General features: G+C 51.5%; 7 protein-coding genes across 7 annotated transcripts; 5 read left to right on the top strand and 2 right to left on the bottom strand.

Annotated features, from left to right (window-relative positions):
* Window positions 1-303: 303 nt before the first annotated feature.
* On the bottom strand, window positions 304-806 carry VFPPC_15691 (hypothetical protein; the record flags this gene model as incomplete). Its single annotated transcript, XM_018293444.1, has 2 exons — window positions 304-641; window positions 791-806. The coding sequence occupies 2 exons, from the start codon at window positions 804-806 to the stop codon at window positions 304-306; spliced, it is 354 nt and encodes a 117-aa protein (XP_018147939.1).
* A 592-nt stretch (window positions 807-1,398) lies between these two features.
* Window positions 1,399-1,779, top strand: VFPPC_15690 (hypothetical protein; the record flags this gene model as incomplete). Its single annotated transcript, XM_018293443.1, has 1 exon — window positions 1,399-1,779. The coding sequence occupies one exon, from the start codon at window positions 1,399-1,401 to the stop codon at window positions 1,777-1,779; it is 381 nt and encodes a 126-aa protein (XP_018147938.1).
* A 1,671-nt stretch (window positions 1,780-3,450) lies between these two features.
* On the top strand, window positions 3,451-7,226 carry VFPPC_03705 (C2H2 transcription factor; the record flags this gene model as incomplete). Its single annotated transcript, XM_018283177.1, has 3 exons — window positions 3,451-5,218; window positions 5,278-6,457; window positions 6,524-7,226. 3 exons carry the CDS (start codon window positions 3,451-3,453, stop codon window positions 7,224-7,226), a joined length of 3,651 nt encoding a protein of 1,216 aa, XP_018147937.1.
* Window positions 7,227-8,176: 950 nt separating this feature from the next.
* On the top strand, window positions 8,177-9,004 carry VFPPC_03704 (hypothetical protein; the record flags this gene model as incomplete). Its single annotated transcript, XM_018283176.1, has 1 exon — window positions 8,177-9,004. The coding sequence occupies one exon, from the start codon at window positions 8,177-8,179 to the stop codon at window positions 9,002-9,004; it is 828 nt and encodes a 275-aa protein (XP_018147936.1).
* A 589-nt stretch (window positions 9,005-9,593) lies between these two features.
* On the top strand, window positions 9,594-11,543 carry VFPPC_03703 (MFS transporter; the record flags this gene model as incomplete). Its single annotated transcript, XM_018283175.1, has 3 exons — window positions 9,594-10,137; window positions 10,187-10,534; window positions 10,582-11,543. The coding sequence occupies 3 exons, from the start codon at window positions 9,594-9,596 to the stop codon at window positions 11,541-11,543; spliced, it is 1,854 nt and encodes a 617-aa protein (XP_018147935.1).
* A 175-nt stretch (window positions 11,544-11,718) lies between these two features.
* VFPPC_03702 (hypothetical protein) lies at window positions 11,719-13,098 on the bottom strand (the record flags this gene model as incomplete). The annotated part of the gene is made up of 2 exons (XM_018283174.1): window positions 11,719-12,850; window positions 12,902-13,098. The coding sequence occupies 2 exons, from the start codon at window positions 13,096-13,098 to the stop codon at window positions 11,719-11,721; spliced, it is 1,329 nt and encodes a 442-aa protein (XP_018147934.1).
* Window positions 13,099-14,772: 1,674 nt separating this feature from the next.
* Window positions 14,773-15,845, top strand: VFPPC_17481 (hypothetical protein; the record flags this gene model as incomplete). The annotated part of the gene is made up of 3 exons (XM_022429184.1): window positions 14,773-14,786; window positions 14,842-14,948; window positions 15,001-15,845. The coding sequence occupies 3 exons, from the start codon at window positions 14,773-14,775 to the stop codon at window positions 15,843-15,845; spliced, it is 966 nt and encodes a 321-aa protein (XP_022285789.1).
* Between the last annotated feature and the right edge of the window lie 698 nt (window positions 15,846-16,543).

Below are 16,543 nucleotides of genomic sequence, written 5' to 3'. Positions count from 1 at the left end.
ACGATTCAATGCTCGACATAGCCAACACCGCCAGACTACTTTACACTCATTTGATTAAAGAGTTCACTGTATGTTGCTGAGTTTGTAATGACAATGGTTGGCCACTTGTAAACCTTATCGCCGACCCTTGAAGGTGTGTTCGTGAACCAAGCCATGGCGAGTCATTGAGATGCTCGGCGCATAACACCATCCAAATTAAACGCCTACATAACGATGAAGTTGCTCAATTGCGGTTTCACTCGTACGGTCCAGGCATATGTGAAAAATCATTGATTATCAATCCTCGAATGACTATTGTTGTACTCAAGCACAGCAACTCGATGGGCACGAGATCAGCATCAGATGGTGAATACAAAGTCGAGGGACAGGAGTATCCCAACTTGGCAAAAACCTTGCTGCCTGTGGTGCTGGGATTGAATTAATAATACTGCCATGCTGTGGCTGCATGAGGCGGGAAGTGGGGGATCTGGATGATGGAGGGATTCGTTCAGTTAGAGCAGGTTTCCGCGCCTGTACGCATCGTCTTTTGCCACCGCTTGTTGCTTCTGGAACAGCCATTTGAAGAAGGGATGGAATGGTGAAATTGGTGGCTGTTGTCACAATGGAGGAATATGCCGCCGTGTATGACTGATAGAGGACGGCTTGGGGATAATGGTTGCATCAATGGCTGAGGACGAGGTACGGAGTTGACTGTTTGGGGATGCAGTTGCCAAGGCTCCTCAGACTGTTTAACTCATGATGATGGTTCGTAATTTGGCTAATAGTAATTGTCGATCCAGGAGACCCGTGCCATCGGCAGTTGCCATGTTTCAAAATTGACGTCCTCGATGTAATCCACGGCCAAGCGACCTGGGCATATTAAACTACCTGACTCTAAGGGAATGGTCCCGCATCACTCGGCACTAAGATCGGAGGTGGGATGGTGTTGGGAGTAGCCAAAACACCATCGGAGAACACGTGTGACTGATAAGGCAATGCTCACTTTGTCTCACTTGATCCCCGCGTTAACCCACTTACTGGTAAACTCTACGATGTGGGAAAAGCATTTCGACTCCATCACTGGACCGGTTGTAGCGGGTAGCAGACTGAGCCGACGGTGAAGGTTGATGACCGTCGCTGTTTGTCTCAAGGGCCAAGGAGTCGGCCAGTCAGCAGCCCCATATTGTTCAAATTTGGCCAAGTCAATAGGCTACCGCTAACGGAACCTTCCAGAGCCGTCTGTTCAGAACATGGCGTTTCCGAAGTACAAATGATAATGCAGATGGCTATATTTTGCCGAGAAAAGCGAAGAGGAAACGGCCCGTATCAGAGAAGCCGGACTTAGACAAATTGGCTCTGGACATGTGGTCTTTTTGTTTTGTCGTGGATTTGACTAAGAATTGAAATGAGGCTGGAGTTATGCTTTTTGACAGGGTAGTCCGCACTGCCCATCCTGTACATACGGAAGAAAGCGAAGTGTGGCATGCGCGGTCCGGCTTTATCGGGTCGAATTTAACGCCCGGTACTGGATATGATGGTATGTGGCATTGCGTGGTCCCAGACTGCATTGAGAAGAGAGTCAATGAGAGTCCCCGCACCGAGCACCGAGCACCGATAGCTTTTCATAGCAGAAGTTGGCGTCCAATTCATGGGCGAGAGTTCCCATCCGCTAGAAGCGAACGGTCATGGTGGGCCGGTGTCGGTGCAAGGGACGGAGTGGGACTGCTGGCGCCGGAGATGCAAATGCACCGTCACGGCTTAAAAGACCACATCTCATTGAAGATCTTGAGACCCCTGTGACTGTTTGCAAGATGGTGGTGAGAGAACAACCGTGGCGTTTGTGGAAGAGCTCCCCGAGGCCATGGCGGAGCTTTTCTGTTATGTGTCGTCTGGTTGTTGTTGCAAAGTGTACAGTCGTTATTGTACTCCGTACAATACCGTCCCGTGAATCATGGAGAGAATGACGGAAGCCTGGCCAGCTTTGCAGAGGTGGGCTTGAACCATGTTGATAGAAGGCGTCTCTTCAGCACACCGATTTTGGGTACTGGCAGACGTGATTTCCAGTTTTACTGTTGACTTTGGGAAAGATGAATCTGTTTTCTCGCAGTTAGTCGGAAATCTAGTGTGACCTACCGCAGCAATGGGAAATAAGAATCCGAAGGCTTCCAGATTGGTATCAAACAAGGCTGCATGTTACGGTGAGAAAATCGAGCCACCAAGACCCAAACCCCTGCGTATTGGGACGTAACAAGCCAACATGGGGGGTAATGGAAAGAGATTTATGTTGTCCAGTACTGTACCAAGATGATCCTAGATGAGCCGTTGACGTTGATCCTGGTTTGCTCGTCCCATCCGAGATGGACTATTTGAATGGAGTCTGGTGCTCAAGTGCTTTGTCGGCTTCGTCTCATGGTGTGAGAGTTGCATGTGGGGAAATGCAATGCACGCACTGCTGGGCACTGCTGGGCACTACTGGGCTGGAGCATGTCGTTCCTCCTCCACTTTGGCTGTCGTCAAAAGAAGGGCGCACAATTGACATGTCGATGGGGCTGGCCAATCTGAGCAGTTCCACGTCTGAACATCCCTGCGATGCCGGTTGCGCCAACTTTTTTGAACGACCGCTTTTGCCCCACGCGTCCAGCGTTTTTTCAGGCGTTTTACTCATCTGCACACAAGAAGCCTGTTGACCTGCGATGACGGGGGGCAGCGGCAGCGGCTGGCCCCAGATATTGTTGGATGCGCCCTGATTTTGGTGCTTGGTGTGCCTACTGATGCGCGGCAGCGTCTCATGACTCTTTTCCCTTTGGCTCAAGTGCTAGAAGCATCTAATCATGACCGACTCTTTCCAAGACGACGAGACGGGAATTCGTGCATCAAGCCTGCTTGCCTCCACTTTTCTTGGATACTCTGCCTCTTCCCAGCCCAGCCCTTGCAAGTAAGGTAGCAGACCAGGCTCACTCACATGCAGGCGTGCTCTTTCCTCAAGTGTCGTTCTTGCCAGCCTTAACAATCCCAAACCCATGGGCCGTCTTTCCCAATTTGTACCTTCCGCCTGTTGAACAAAACTGAGGCAGGCCCCATCCAACTTATCACTCCATCTTTCTTGCTACATCTCATCATAATCATCACTCATTGGAAAAAGAGTGTCTTGTTATTAGAAAGACAGGATTGTTGGCTGTTTATCATCACCAACAGCCAACACTTGCCCATTGTCTTGTCTTTGCTTCAAACCGGGGTCGTCGTCACATCAAATACACGACGACTTCACATCGCCACGTTTGGAAACCAACCGGCGTTCCTCTTTGAGCCACATCCCAGTTCCAAGAGCGCGCCCTTTCACTCCGGGCCTCTTGGTGCATTGGCGAATGGGACACCCACCAGTTCCCTAAGGCAATCAACCTTGTACAGCGCGCCCTTCTGTCGTTGCTGCTTTCAGAAACCCCAATCACTACTTGACACCTTTGACGCAACATGGCTTCCATTGACGAGATGGACGAGTTCGTCAACTGGGACAAGGCAGGCGCCTGTGTAGGCACGGAAGCCTTCACTCAAGACGCAACCCTTGCTGGAATAGACAACGACCTGGATTCTGAGAACATTGGCCTCGTCCTTGCCAATGTGAACGAGGACGACTTCAGCTTCCACGCTTTGCAGCATTTCTCACAAAACACTAATCCCCTGGGAGCCACAGTTGGCCTTTCTGATCTTCCCATGGACGGCACTCCTCCACTAGCCTTCGCAGAGCATGTTGCAAACCCGTGTGCCCACTGTGCCCTGGGCGGCTTCTCCTGCAAGAAAATAAAGGAAGGTCGGTACAAGGGCTACTGTACAAGTTGCGTTGCTCTTCGTGTTGAGTGTAGTTTTGGAGGGGGAATGTCTGATGCCATTGACATTGACCCGGCGTCGAGCGTCTTCCCAGCCAACCCATGGCCCATTATGGGCGATCACCCCAATCCCATTACCAACCAGGAGTTGTTTGCAGATATTGCACAACCGAGCTCGCTTCCCTCCTCAGCCTTGGATTTCCTCAATAGGTCTGCTACACCTGCAGACGACAGTGGCAACTCAGCGGCCGCTCGGGGTGGCCCTCCGCCTAAAATTGGAGCTCGATTCTCCCGGGAATCGGTAAGAATCCTCAAGAATTGGCTGTCGACTCACAACAGACACCCATACCCCAGCGACGAGGAGAAAGAAGCTTTGCAACGCCAAACGGGACTGAATAAGACCCAGATCACCAACTGGTTGGCAAATGCACGCCGAAGAGGCAAGGTGCAGCCCCCTCGCTCAACATCGCCACATGTAGGCAACTGGGCTGGATCTATCGACATTCCCCAGAGACGGGGCACACCCGCACTGGAAGCCATGAACCCTCTACAGCGTTGGGAGCATTCGCCTCCTGAACATGAACCAGCATCCGTGACTGCCATTGCCAGGGCTGTCACGGCGTCATCTTCGTCAGCGCTGTCTTCTGGCCTCAACAGTCCGTATAGTTTCAACTACACCGATGACGGTTCCAGCAGGTCGCTTTGCAATCAGTCATCGACGAGCAGTTTGGGCACATCCCACTCCAGTAACGGGTCTCGGAACTCTGCGTATTCTCACGGCTCTCGCAACTCTTGGGGCTCATTTGGTTCTGCTCCATTCAGTTCCCGCTCACGCCGCAGGAGGCGAAGAAGGGCAACGCCAAAAACAACCAAAGATGCCGGTGGAAACAGCCTGGCAGCTCCTCTCAAGACCTTCCAGTGTACCTTCTGCACCGAAACTTTCAGAACAAAGCATGACTGGCAACGGCACGAGAAGTCGCTGCACTTGTCCCTGGAGCGCTGGGTCTGCGCCCCGGATGGTCCTCGTGCTGTAAACCCAGACACCGGCGTTCTTTCGTGCGTCTTTTGTGGGCTCGAAAACCCGGATGATGCACATGTCGAGGGCCACAATCACTCTGCATGCCAAGAGCGAACACTTGAAGAGCGTACCTTTTACAGGAAAGACCACCTTAACCAGCACTTGCGGTTGGTGCACAATGTCAAGTTTATGGACTGGGCCATGAAGCAGTGGAAGGTGGCGACACCCGAGATTCGATCTCGGTGCGGTTTCTGCGGCATCGTGATGGATACGTGGACCATTCGAGTTGACCACTTGGCGGAGCACTTCAAGACTGGGTACTCCATGGCTGATTGGAAGGGTGACTGGGGTTTTGATGTGCCTGTTCTCGACATGGTCGAAAACTCTATCCCCCCGTGTATGAGGCCTTTGCAGTTTCCCATAGATCAGTTACCGGTGTCTAACTTTTAAGAATAGATCTGATTCATCATGAACGCGTATCTCCACTACCGTACGTAGCTTCTCACTCCCCGCCTGAGTCGCCGCGCAATGCCTACGACCTTATCAAGCTGGAACTGGCCTATTTCGGCGCCAATCACTGGGAGCAACATCAAGGAGCACCGAACGACGACGACATGCGGTTGGAAGGATGCCGTATCATTTTCGCATCAGAGTTGTTGTCTTTGCAAGGCATTGCAACCCAAAACTCGTGGCTTCGTGATCTTATCATGTCCAACGACGGCATCGCTCAGAAGGCAAGGTTTGGTCCCTTACGTGGTGCCGCTGAAAGCAGGCTGGCAACGTTGAAGATTAACGGCAAGGACAATTTATTCGAAGAATGTCCCATGGAGCGGCAGTTACACTCGTTTGTCACTGCAAAGAGGCTCCTGGGGCTAACGGCAATGGATGATGAGCTGCAGGAAGAAGCATGTAAGATTGTCGGCAGAGTTGAAGAAGTTTGCACCCACCCATCCGAGACGATTGCCAACTGGCTCCTCCGACTAATTACATCTTCGACCGAGTGGCTGGTGCCTTTCCGACGTCGGGCCAATCTGCCACGAACCGAAGATGTCCAACACGAAACTGTGCGGTCCAAGGATCCAACCTCGATTGACTCAACCATTCACAGCTATTCTCGTTTGGAATCTGAATTGGCGGAATTCCTCAGGCAGCAGCGGTCACTCGGCCACGAGCCAACCGACGAGGACTTACAACGACAAGCTCGTATCATTATCTACGAGTTCGACGACGGATGGAACCAAACTGCAGCGGACAATTTGCAGTGGCTCGAGTCATTCAAGGCTCGCCATCCCGAAGGCGGTTCTCCCGCAAATGCGGCCACCATCACCACCACAACTGCTGAATCTGTTCAAGCCGTGACCACCACAGCTAGCACAGGACCGACATCATACCACAAGTCCCCCAAGTCCACGGAGCAGTCCCCAAAAATATTGGGGCAGAATGATTTCCAGCATTTGCTATCTCTTGATGGGCATAGAAACATGCCATTCTTTCTCAATGATGCCAATTGCTATCGGCGACTGGCAAAGGAATTGAGGCGCTGGGTTAAATCAACAATGTCACTGAACAACCCGAATAGGCATACCCCCACTGATGACGAGTTGCAATATCAAGCACGATGGATCCTCTATGACGAGTAAGTCCACCCTGTGAAGCACGTCCCCTCGATTTAGGAACCTGGGTACTGACTTAGGATTGGTAGTGATGATCCTTGGAATCAGACTGCTGCAGATAACGCTGAATGGCTGCAGCGATTCAAGCGTGACGTTGGCATTGCCAAGGAGCCCGGACCAGGTTTACCAGCAGGATACTCGTGGTCCCTATCTCAAGGTGGCTCAGGCTTTGCCCCTCCATATGCCTACCCCAAGGGCAGCCTGGGACCGTTCCTTGAGGACATCGAGGTTAATATGCGAGATGGAGCCAAGCCATTCAAGGCTGGGCACGATGCTGCAAACCACTTCCTGGAGACATTACTTTCCGAGAATAGTCGTCCTGCGAATGTGTTTTGCTCTCGGGAACTGGAATCGGGACTCGTAGAGTTTGTACAAAAGAAGGTGACAGATACGGGCCGTCTTCCTACAGATTCGGCGATGCAGACTCGAGCAAGGGACATTCTCAACACAACTGAGACAGCTGCAGATGATCCCGTTCTGCTCGAAAAATTCAAGACTTGGATGATGAGCAAGATGCCCCGTGCTCTTCCTGCTGATGGCGACAAGACCGACCAACAGCCATCCTTGTTACCGTCAAACATGGATGTGAATATTACTGACGCGGAGTTGGGTGATATATTGAACGACATGGACTTTGACTTTGATATCAACATGTTGCAGACAGATATACAAGAGCAAGACGAAGAGTTGGGAGGCGTGAGCCTCTTAAGAGAACCATCTGTATATGAATAAAGGGCCAAGATAGATATTAAAACGAGGGCCTTAAAGATGGAAAGATTTGTTTATGGGTTAGAGGTTCAACGATGAAATGACGGCAGTAAAGGTGGATTGGATGGACAACCTTGGAACTCAACGAATCAGGACAAGGAAAAGCATTGCTTGGAATAACATTGTGGGACGGCGTTTGTACTTTGTCAATACCAATCTCAGCTTTCTAAGGTACAGTAGTACGTAATGTTGAAAAGTAAATTAATGTCAATGTGACCCTTGCCTTGTGAGTCGTTGCACCAACAGAAAGCAGAACCAACTTGCTTGACACGACTGAGAAAAAGGAAAATTGTCTCCACAACGGAGTTCGGGAATGATGAGGGACCGACCCAGCCCAGGCTGAGGTGTAGATCGACACTGGTTGGTGTTTAGTGACCCAACTCGTGGTCACTGCGTGAAACCTGAAAATTGACAAACTTGATTCTCCGGTTGTGATTGTGATGATGGAGTATCTGTACGACCGTGACTGATCAATTGATGGTGACGGAGATGCGGTTATCAACTTGTCGTCAAGTCGTCAAGTCGAGACGTCAAGCTCCACAAATTGGCAACTGCCATCGTCGTAAGTCCGTAATCCGAGTTGATTGACCAAACAACCCATGGACCTCAACCAGCCCACGCCCACGCTCAGCTCAGCTTCTGCTATGGCCTTTGAGTGACCCTGCCATTGTGTAACCCTGGCCTTGAATCAGCCATTGGAGACTTCACGACTCAGTTTTCCGACTGTACTCGCCAAGCGACGACACTTTTCCACCGCAACAATCAACGCGAGCTGAAGGTTCCAGGTTCCATCCATCGCAGCAAACAAGCAGACTAGACACCAAGGCAGCGCTTCGGAATCTCGGTGTGAGCTTCAAGTTCTACGCTTCCCACGAGCAAACCCACTGTCCGCAATCGGCGGGGCGGATGGAACCATGCCTACATATTTGTGCCATGGATTCCGGTGGTACCGCAGAAACATCCGCATCTTTGTCATTCTCAACAACCTCGACGACTGCGCACCAGACTGGATTGTCGGACGAGACACTGCCGCCCTGCTGCTCAGCCAGCTTGCCGAGTCCTACGACTTTATACCGAGACTAGAAAACGAGGACGGAACCGTCACACGACCCGACTCCGACACTACAACGCCGACCCAAGAAAAGCGGCTGCAGATTTACGACGATGACTTGGCTATGCCGACGTCGAAGCTGTCTCCTGCAGAGGACAATGTCCTCGTACACCAATGGTCGCCGGTGAAGCTTCTGGAAGAATATGACATGAATGAAATGGAACATGCTGCACGGCCGTACGCCTATCTTGCGGACCACGTCATCCGTGTGGATTTGGGCGCAGACATTCTTGCCGAAATGGCACAATACGAGAAGACGATGAAGGAGAGGAACGCATCGTGGTTGGAAAGACTACGGGAACAAGTCCAGCCGGAAGAGCAACTGCGATGGTATGTGGTTGTCTGTGATGACGGCGATCGGGAGGCACCGGAGGAGGATGTACACGCGTATGATGAGCCTGTGCCGACGGAAACGATAGCACCGCCCCGAACACAGACACGAGTGATGGATGAGAGGAATAATCGACCTAGTTCCGGGAATGCCTTGCGGATAACGTCGCAGAAGAAGACGAGTGAAGCGCCGTTGCCGGCTTTTCTTGAGCAGGATCCGTTCAAGTCGGAGGGCCAGCCGGCTCCGCGGTTGAAGAGGAAGTTGTCTATACGGCGGTTATTTTCTAAGAAGGATTCATAGATGGGGGTTGAAAATTTACGAAGACTATGATTTTACAGAGTTATGACTTTTGTAGCATGGCGCTGGATGGATTTCGGGCTTGAAAGACTGAAGAGACGTGTGGCGGAGTGTAATGGGTTGAGTGTATGGATGTGCTGACCGCGGAAGTGTCTTCTATTTAGATTGTTGGTGTATTTGTATTTGCAGGTGTCTTTGTTTACTTGTCTATATATGTAGGTAGATAGTGTAACACCAAGAAGCCATTGTGGTACAGCAGGCAGTGACTGTTATGTGCGTGCTAAATTGTACATTTGACGATGGTATGTTAGGCACCTCGTGATATATTATGCCTGGTGGGTGTGGTTTTGGCGGATTGGAACTGGTCAACTGCTTTATTCTGCAGAGTCTAAGAGCTTGAGCCTGTGGTAGCTCTATCTGTTTTAACACATTGGCATCTAGGCCAACCATTCAAATGCCCAATTAGACTGAAATGTACTAGGATTGACATCAGAAAACGAAAACCAAGCTTCAAAATCGTATTTACTCAAATATGTTGGAATTGATGTCCGTCAAATGCCCCAACCAGCTCTTTCGTCACGTGTGGAGCTTCATGAGCTCAGCTCCAGCTGCCGACGATCAACAACAAACGACCAAATCCAAGCTCACCATCAACCGCCAAAAGCCAAATTCATGTAACGCTCACCACCTTCCCCCAACGAACACGAGCCCGAAAATCCGTGCGCATGGCTCCCCCATCTCGACCTCCATTGTAGCCGTGCCGCACGTTCCTTGGCCGAAACATCGCAGCAAACAAAGCAGCGAAATGGCCCACACCGGTCGCCGCAGCCCCTTCAATCCGGGCGAGGCATCCCCGTCATTTGCCCAGACCGGCGCGGAATTCACCCTCGACGACAGCGACGACGAGGCCATTGAGGATTTTGACCTGCGGGATGAGGTCGGCGGCGAGGAGGCCTACGAGATGGTTGAGCGGGAGCCGGACAGGGGGCGGGGGGACAGACGGATGAGTGCGAGTACGGCGGCTAGTTTCCAGCTGTACACGCCGGATGAGGATCTGGCTGTGCGGAGGAAATTCGACAGGAAGCTGGTTTTGTTTGTGGCGTTGCTTTTCATGCTGAGTTTCCTAGATCGGTCGAGTATGACACCTTTCTACCTGGGATGTCGGGCTGGCTAACAGTGTGCTAGATATTGGTAATGCGAGGATTGCGGGCATGGATGAGGACTTGCAAACTACACCTCCGCGGGACGACTGGTACGAATGGGCCCTGACGGCATTTTATATCTCTTACATTGCGTTTGAGTGGATGTCGCTGCTGTTCAAGCTTGTGCCGGCGCATATTGTCGTTTCTGTGACCGTCTTCACATGGGGTCTCACAGCGTCGCTACAAGCCATAGCTACGTCGTACCCTGTGCTCATCGCGCTACGAGTCCTCCTCGGCATAGGAGAGGCAGGCTTCACAGGCATACCATTCTATCTAAGCTTCTTCTTCAAACGAGAAGAGCTGGCCTTCCGAACCGCCATCTTCATCTCAGGTACCACCCACCTCCCATCTCACCCATACACACACTAACATGACCAGCTGCCCCTCTCGCGACAAGCTTCGCCTCAACACTAGCCTACATCATCGTCAAGTTCGCATCCCTCTCGCCAATCGCCCCCTGGCGCCTGCTCTTCCTCATCGAAGGTCTGCCCTCGGTGCTCGCCTCCGTCGCCGCCTTCACCGTCATCCCGGACTCCCCCTCCACAGCAAGCTACCTCACCCCCCGTGAAAAGAAAGTCGCCCGCCTCCGTCTCCGCCACGAGCAGCCAACATCCGGCCTCCAGTCCCGCGACCTGCTCCTCCTGCTCGCCGACCCGGTCGCCTGGCTCACTTCAGCAATGTTCTTCCTCACAAACATGGCCTACTCGTCTCTCCCCGTCTTCCTCCCCAAGATCATGACGGAAATGGGCCACGACGCACTCACTTCCCAGGCTCTCTCTGCGCCGCCCTACCTCCTCGCATTTATAGTCGTCCTGTTCACCGCCCACATGTCCGATCGTCTGCGCGCTCGCACCATCCCCATCGTTTTTCATGCGCTAGCTTCGGCGGGCGGGTACGCTGCCCTCGCGTTAGCAGAGAAGATAAACCTGCCCATGTTTCTGAGGTACATGGCCGTGTACCCCGCCGCAATAGGCTTCTTCAACGTCGTCACCCTCATTATAACATGGAGTATAAACAACCAGGCCAGTCAGACGCGGCAAGGCGGTGGGTTTGCCATCTTGCAGTTTATCGGACAGTGTGGTCCGCTCGTCGGCACGCGGTTATACCCTGATAGGGATGCACCGTATTATACGAGCGGGATGACGGCGTGTGCTTCTGCCATGCTGATGGTTGCGGTGTTGGCTGTTATTCTGAGGTGGTACTTGGTACGGAGGAATCGGAAGTGGGATGAGCTGGAGAGTGAGCGGGTGCAGGATGGGTCTACGATGGAGGAAGAAGTGCTTGTTGGCTCTGGGAGGCGGAAAGTAGAGCCGGCGAGGTCCTTTCGGTACATGTTGTGAATGTTGATATGATATTGGCGTACTAGGATGAGAGTATGCTTGGAATGATGGCACATATGACTTGAGCGTTTGATAACAAACAGAGCATGTTATGTATTTTGGCTCTGTAGCCTAACCACTTTACTAGGCATGCATAATAGTAATCTCTACTTTTCGGGCCTTGACCCGCAACCTCTCACTCTTCTGCGCGTTTACGTTGAGCATTCTTCCACAAGTGATGATACCTGCCCACACCGTCCTTCCACCATTCCCCATTGCCATTGGGATCTTTTTCGTATTCAAATACCCCGTCTCCTCCTGGTACGGTTCCCTTGCGGGGTTGGACTGGCCGTCGACGTCTCATGCCTTTCCATGGCCCCAACTCACTGAAATGCGTTTGTCGTTGGTACCTGAGGCGATCGTATGCGTTGCTGATACGCCGACTGCTGCCGCGGTACACATTGGTTGCCCATTGCCGGAAGGCCACGACCTTGGGGCGCTTGGAAAATGACCTGGTCAAGCCCCAGAGCGAAAACACGGAAGCTTTTCGCTTAGCTCGTTGAGATAATGGTGGTGCCCCAAGAGCAGGCGTAAGGCCATTTTTGGGTTCAGGGGTTCTATTGCGACCGGGGTCCACGGTGCCGTCGTATTGAGTGTCAAGGTCGTCTGCATGTTTGGGTGTTTGAGCTGATCGGTGAGTTGGTCCTGGCTTGGATGGTAGTGATGGAGGGCTTGATGGAGCCAGAGAGAAGTCATCTCTCTGTGACAGAGAGTCGGATGGAAATAAGTCAGAGTGATCTGCTAGGCCAAAGTTGTGAGCTCTGGCTGACTTTTTGGGCGCAGTTGCACCCTGCCACTCTGTGATGGCGGCTGCCGTATCTGCCATGAGATCATGATTGCTGGTGTCACCCGGGTTCCGACTCCCAGACGTTGGCGTGTCGGATTGCAGGTTTGACAAACAATCGTTGGTCCGGCCATAACGTGAAAGGCCAGAGAAGCTGAGCCTGTTGCCGCGGCAGTGCTCTGATACTGGAGATTGAATTCGGGAGGTGTTGTTACTCTGTGAAGGGTATGCCGACGAAGCGCTGCGAGCGTGGAATGGCTGACAGGCAGGAGGTGACGGAATTCCATTGTCACTGATACATAAACCTCGGTCCACCATGATCAGAAAATCGTCCGACTCTGGCGCCAGATGACATGATGATGGCACTGACAGGCCTCGAACAATGTGACCAATGTCTGGGACCTCGGAATCTAGGTTGTGATCTTCATCGACTGGTGATTCGGGAAGTAACGCACGAAGGGCTGGCCGTTTCGGGCTCCATGTACTGGCGGGATCCTATGCCGACCATGGTTTTTCATCTTCAGCGGCAGAATACGAAATGGGCGATTGGAATTCATCCTCTGTTGCGAGATTCTCCTTGTCGTCTGAAGGGCTCGAAAACGGCAAGATGCTGCCACGATGGGGGACCGGGTCCTTGGCGGAGTGAGAGAGTGATTTGGTCTTGATAGAATTATTCTGAATATCCTGAAGATATGAATCTTGCCGATTTGGTAGAGTAATAGTATGTGCCATGGTGGCTGTTGATAGTCAGATGTAAGTAAATTGTAGGAGCAATGTTGTGATGAGTGGTCCAAGTTGTGTTGATATGAGAACTGAATGGTCGGCAAGTCGTGACTTCCCTTTGCCAACCGATAAAAGGAAACAAGCGGTGGTGCTATGTTATGCTCTCGCTCCTTCCCAGGTTGAATGCTCACCGAATATCGTCACACTTTTAACTGCACAAACAGAATGCAGCGACTGAATTAATTCCCCTTCTCTTCTAAACTAAATCATGCTCATTTATGATGCCATTCCGCAACTCTGATATCAACATGTGCCGGTTGATGCATGTCAGCTGCCCAGTTGACAAACTCAGCTGTCAGACATCTACCGAAAATCCAACTCTGTCTAACATTGTTCTCCCGCCGTTCCATCGAAACGTATGTCCTATGATTCCGACTCCACCAGGCGACGAGTTCTCAATTTGTCGACTTAATGCCTTCCATTACCAATAACGATAGCCACTGTCATTCAAGATGCCCGTCGCTTGATTTTCGGTGCAGAAACATCGGCGGATCAGATAGATCGTGGAGCGTATTCATGGTCAACACCGAGCAGACAGTGGATGTTTTGCGAGCGTTGAAGAAAGGTGGCATAAGTGCGACTGGGCATGTACCTTTGCTAATGAGTATTACAATAGCTTTGACTCTGCAATTACTCTGTCGAGCAACTCATTGAATACTTTGCCATTTCTGAAGTGCACGGTCATACCACACCAAGTGTATTTCAGACATGCACAACCCTCGAAATCGAAGGCATTAAGCGAAATTACTTCCCTGCTCTGGAAACATCACATCGTTTTTCACGCGTTTATGTGCGTCACCTCTACTAACATTTACTTCACATGTCTAATGACTAATGTCCCACGGCCCTTTTGCTGGTGGCCGCCTATCTGGCAAAGTGACAATTGCACATGACATTGGCGATAAAGTTTTGCTGAAGAATACACCTACCACCGCGGATAAACCACTGCATTCAACAGACTTCCTATCCATCATGGCATACGACAACCCTCAGTTGCCTAAGAGGCTGCAAACCCACGCATGACTCCAACAGAGGCCCTCTTCGGTGGCTGCTGCACCACTCAGCTCTTCAGGATGAGACAGGGTCTTCGTCGAAGCAAGCACGATTTCTCAGATTGAAAGGACTATCGAGGCGTCAAGGAATGGCCCGCTCTGTCCAGCGGCACTCGCCGCCATCAATGCCATGTGGAAAGCCATCTGTATAGAGGGCGCTCCAGAATTGCCTACGCACAGATTCTACCGCGGGTTGCAGACAAAACGCTTGGTCTCATGCTCGCTTGCACGGCTGTCAATTACAAATGCGGTTCTTTACTACGGCAGATCCCGAGGCCAATATAGATGGCCGTCAGTATGGCTCGAAACCTGTACATCAACTTCCCGTCGGTTAGGATGGGCCTGGTCTGGAGTCTGGACAACAGTGGAGACTACGAAACAAGAAATCCGTAAATCGTAAATCGTTTGCCAAGTACTGACCCCATCAACAGACACAAGATCTTGTTCCGTTTCAAGCTACAGTACCGGTATACTGTTTAATTTAAGATTTATTTAAAGTGTGAATCACAGTATTCACAGTTGAATAGCCGCGCTTTCGGAGCTTACCTTCCTAGTTTGGCCTGGTAATGGAATGATCAGGTACAGGCAGGATTAGACCAGGTTCGATCGACTAGGATCTAATCGTATTGGTAGGGCTAAGTACGACCATTTTTAGAACAAACATAATCTCAACTCTGTCAGGGTCGACCATTCTATCGGATGAAGGCTCTCACAGGGCATACAGAAAACAACACATGGAAATTGAACGCCTATCGGGTGTCGCTGAAGGAGAAAGAGTAGTATGGTTGTGAATGATCAGTTACCGCTGGATCCCCCGTCGACCGACTTCCGCTTATTCTTGTGTACGACGCCAACACTCCGTTGTCACTCGTTGGTTCAGTTATTGAAGCAAGCACACGCGATGACGAACTCTACGCTACGCTTCTGGTAACCTGTGCGCCGGGATCGGGCTGTCCGACCAACTTCCCCGAGCAGACTATCTCTCATTTTAAGGGCTCGTCATGGGCTGGGCAGTACACTATTTCTGGGACAACCACTTCATGGGGTTGCAACCTGGGACGAGGCAGTGACGACACACTTTCAGATCAAGGGGGTTGGTGCTATGCTGCGACGGCAGGACCAGGCAGCGAGGAGACGGAGATGCCAATGCCATCACAAGCACAGAAAGGGAAAGGGAACAAGGACAAGTCATCAGCGGTGAACACTTGTTGGGTGGAGACACGGTCAAAATTGGTGTTTGTGACGGCAGGCATGGAGAAGTGGTCTATGTTGGAACCGACGAAACCGACGTGGCACCCAGAAAGTCATCTCAAGGCGCGGCTAGATGGGTTGAAGAGCCTCCACTGTCCAATGGCCAGGACCAGGACAAATATGGCTGAGACTGTGGTGTCCTCAACTGGGTCAATTAGGTCGACAACAACAGGGGCAGACAATGCAGGGTCGCCGACAGGGAAGATAACAAAGCCACCAGTTACAGATGGTGGAATTACCTCGGCCGCAACATCGGCGTTACAGGCTCCGACCTCTTCATCATCACTAACTTCTTCTTCTTCAGCGGTTGTTGGTGGCGGGCATGCAGGCCGAGGGAGAGGCTTGTCCTATTTGCTTGGTGCCTCCGCACTGGTTACCCTTTTATTAGGTTAGTTGGTTAATTTAAGGCTGACGACTGGGTTAAATGTTCTAGGGCGATTGGATAGTGATTGTGTGCTCATTGGAAAGGAGTGCGAGTTGATGGGGAGGAGAACGGGTAGCGTTCCCGGGTGGTATAGCTGAACCTGCTAGGATCCTTGGCACAGGAGGTTTAGACCATGTGCTACATGCAGAAACTCACGTCTTGTCTGGTTCAGTTTGGCAACTCTGGACGATATGACTCCCGGCAATTACATTAGCGGTTGGAGTGGATTGAGGCAGATGGGGTTGTCAACTCAAAATAGACTTGTGAGTGTTTCCCAAGCCAAGTGGAACAACGCTAGGTGCCCGTTTTGTTGTGGGAATGTGGACCGTCCTCCATGCCGAGATGTCGACGACGAGATGTTTGTCAAAGTTGAAGACTGTCGGTACGTGGTTGGTAACGTGCGAATGGTAGACAAGCACCATAAAAATCAGGTATGGCATCGTTGACTATTCGTCTTCAGGGCAGGTATTACGCCAATACCTCCAACTGACAGCATTGCGTTCACGATAGCTTTGATAGCTTCCTCTGAGCTCCAGGCCAAAACCAAGGAATTCGGAAATTTTTCTCGCTGCATCAGTGACAGTCTTACCACGCCACGGCATCGATGGCTTGGCTCGCTTGCAAGTGACGTGACTCCCCGGCCGTCGGTTTTGGAGCAACTCAAGTC

The sequence above is a fragment of the Pochonia chlamydosporia genome, chromosome 2 (genome assembly GCF_001653235.2).
Source record: "Pochonia chlamydosporia 170 chromosome 2, whole genome shotgun sequence".
Classification (NCBI taxonomy): domain Eukaryota; kingdom Fungi; phylum Ascomycota; class Sordariomycetes; order Hypocreales; family Clavicipitaceae; genus Pochonia; species Pochonia chlamydosporia.
The sequence above is the reverse complement of the archived record's forward strand: the minus strand, read 5'-3'. Positions and strand labels throughout refer to the sequence as shown.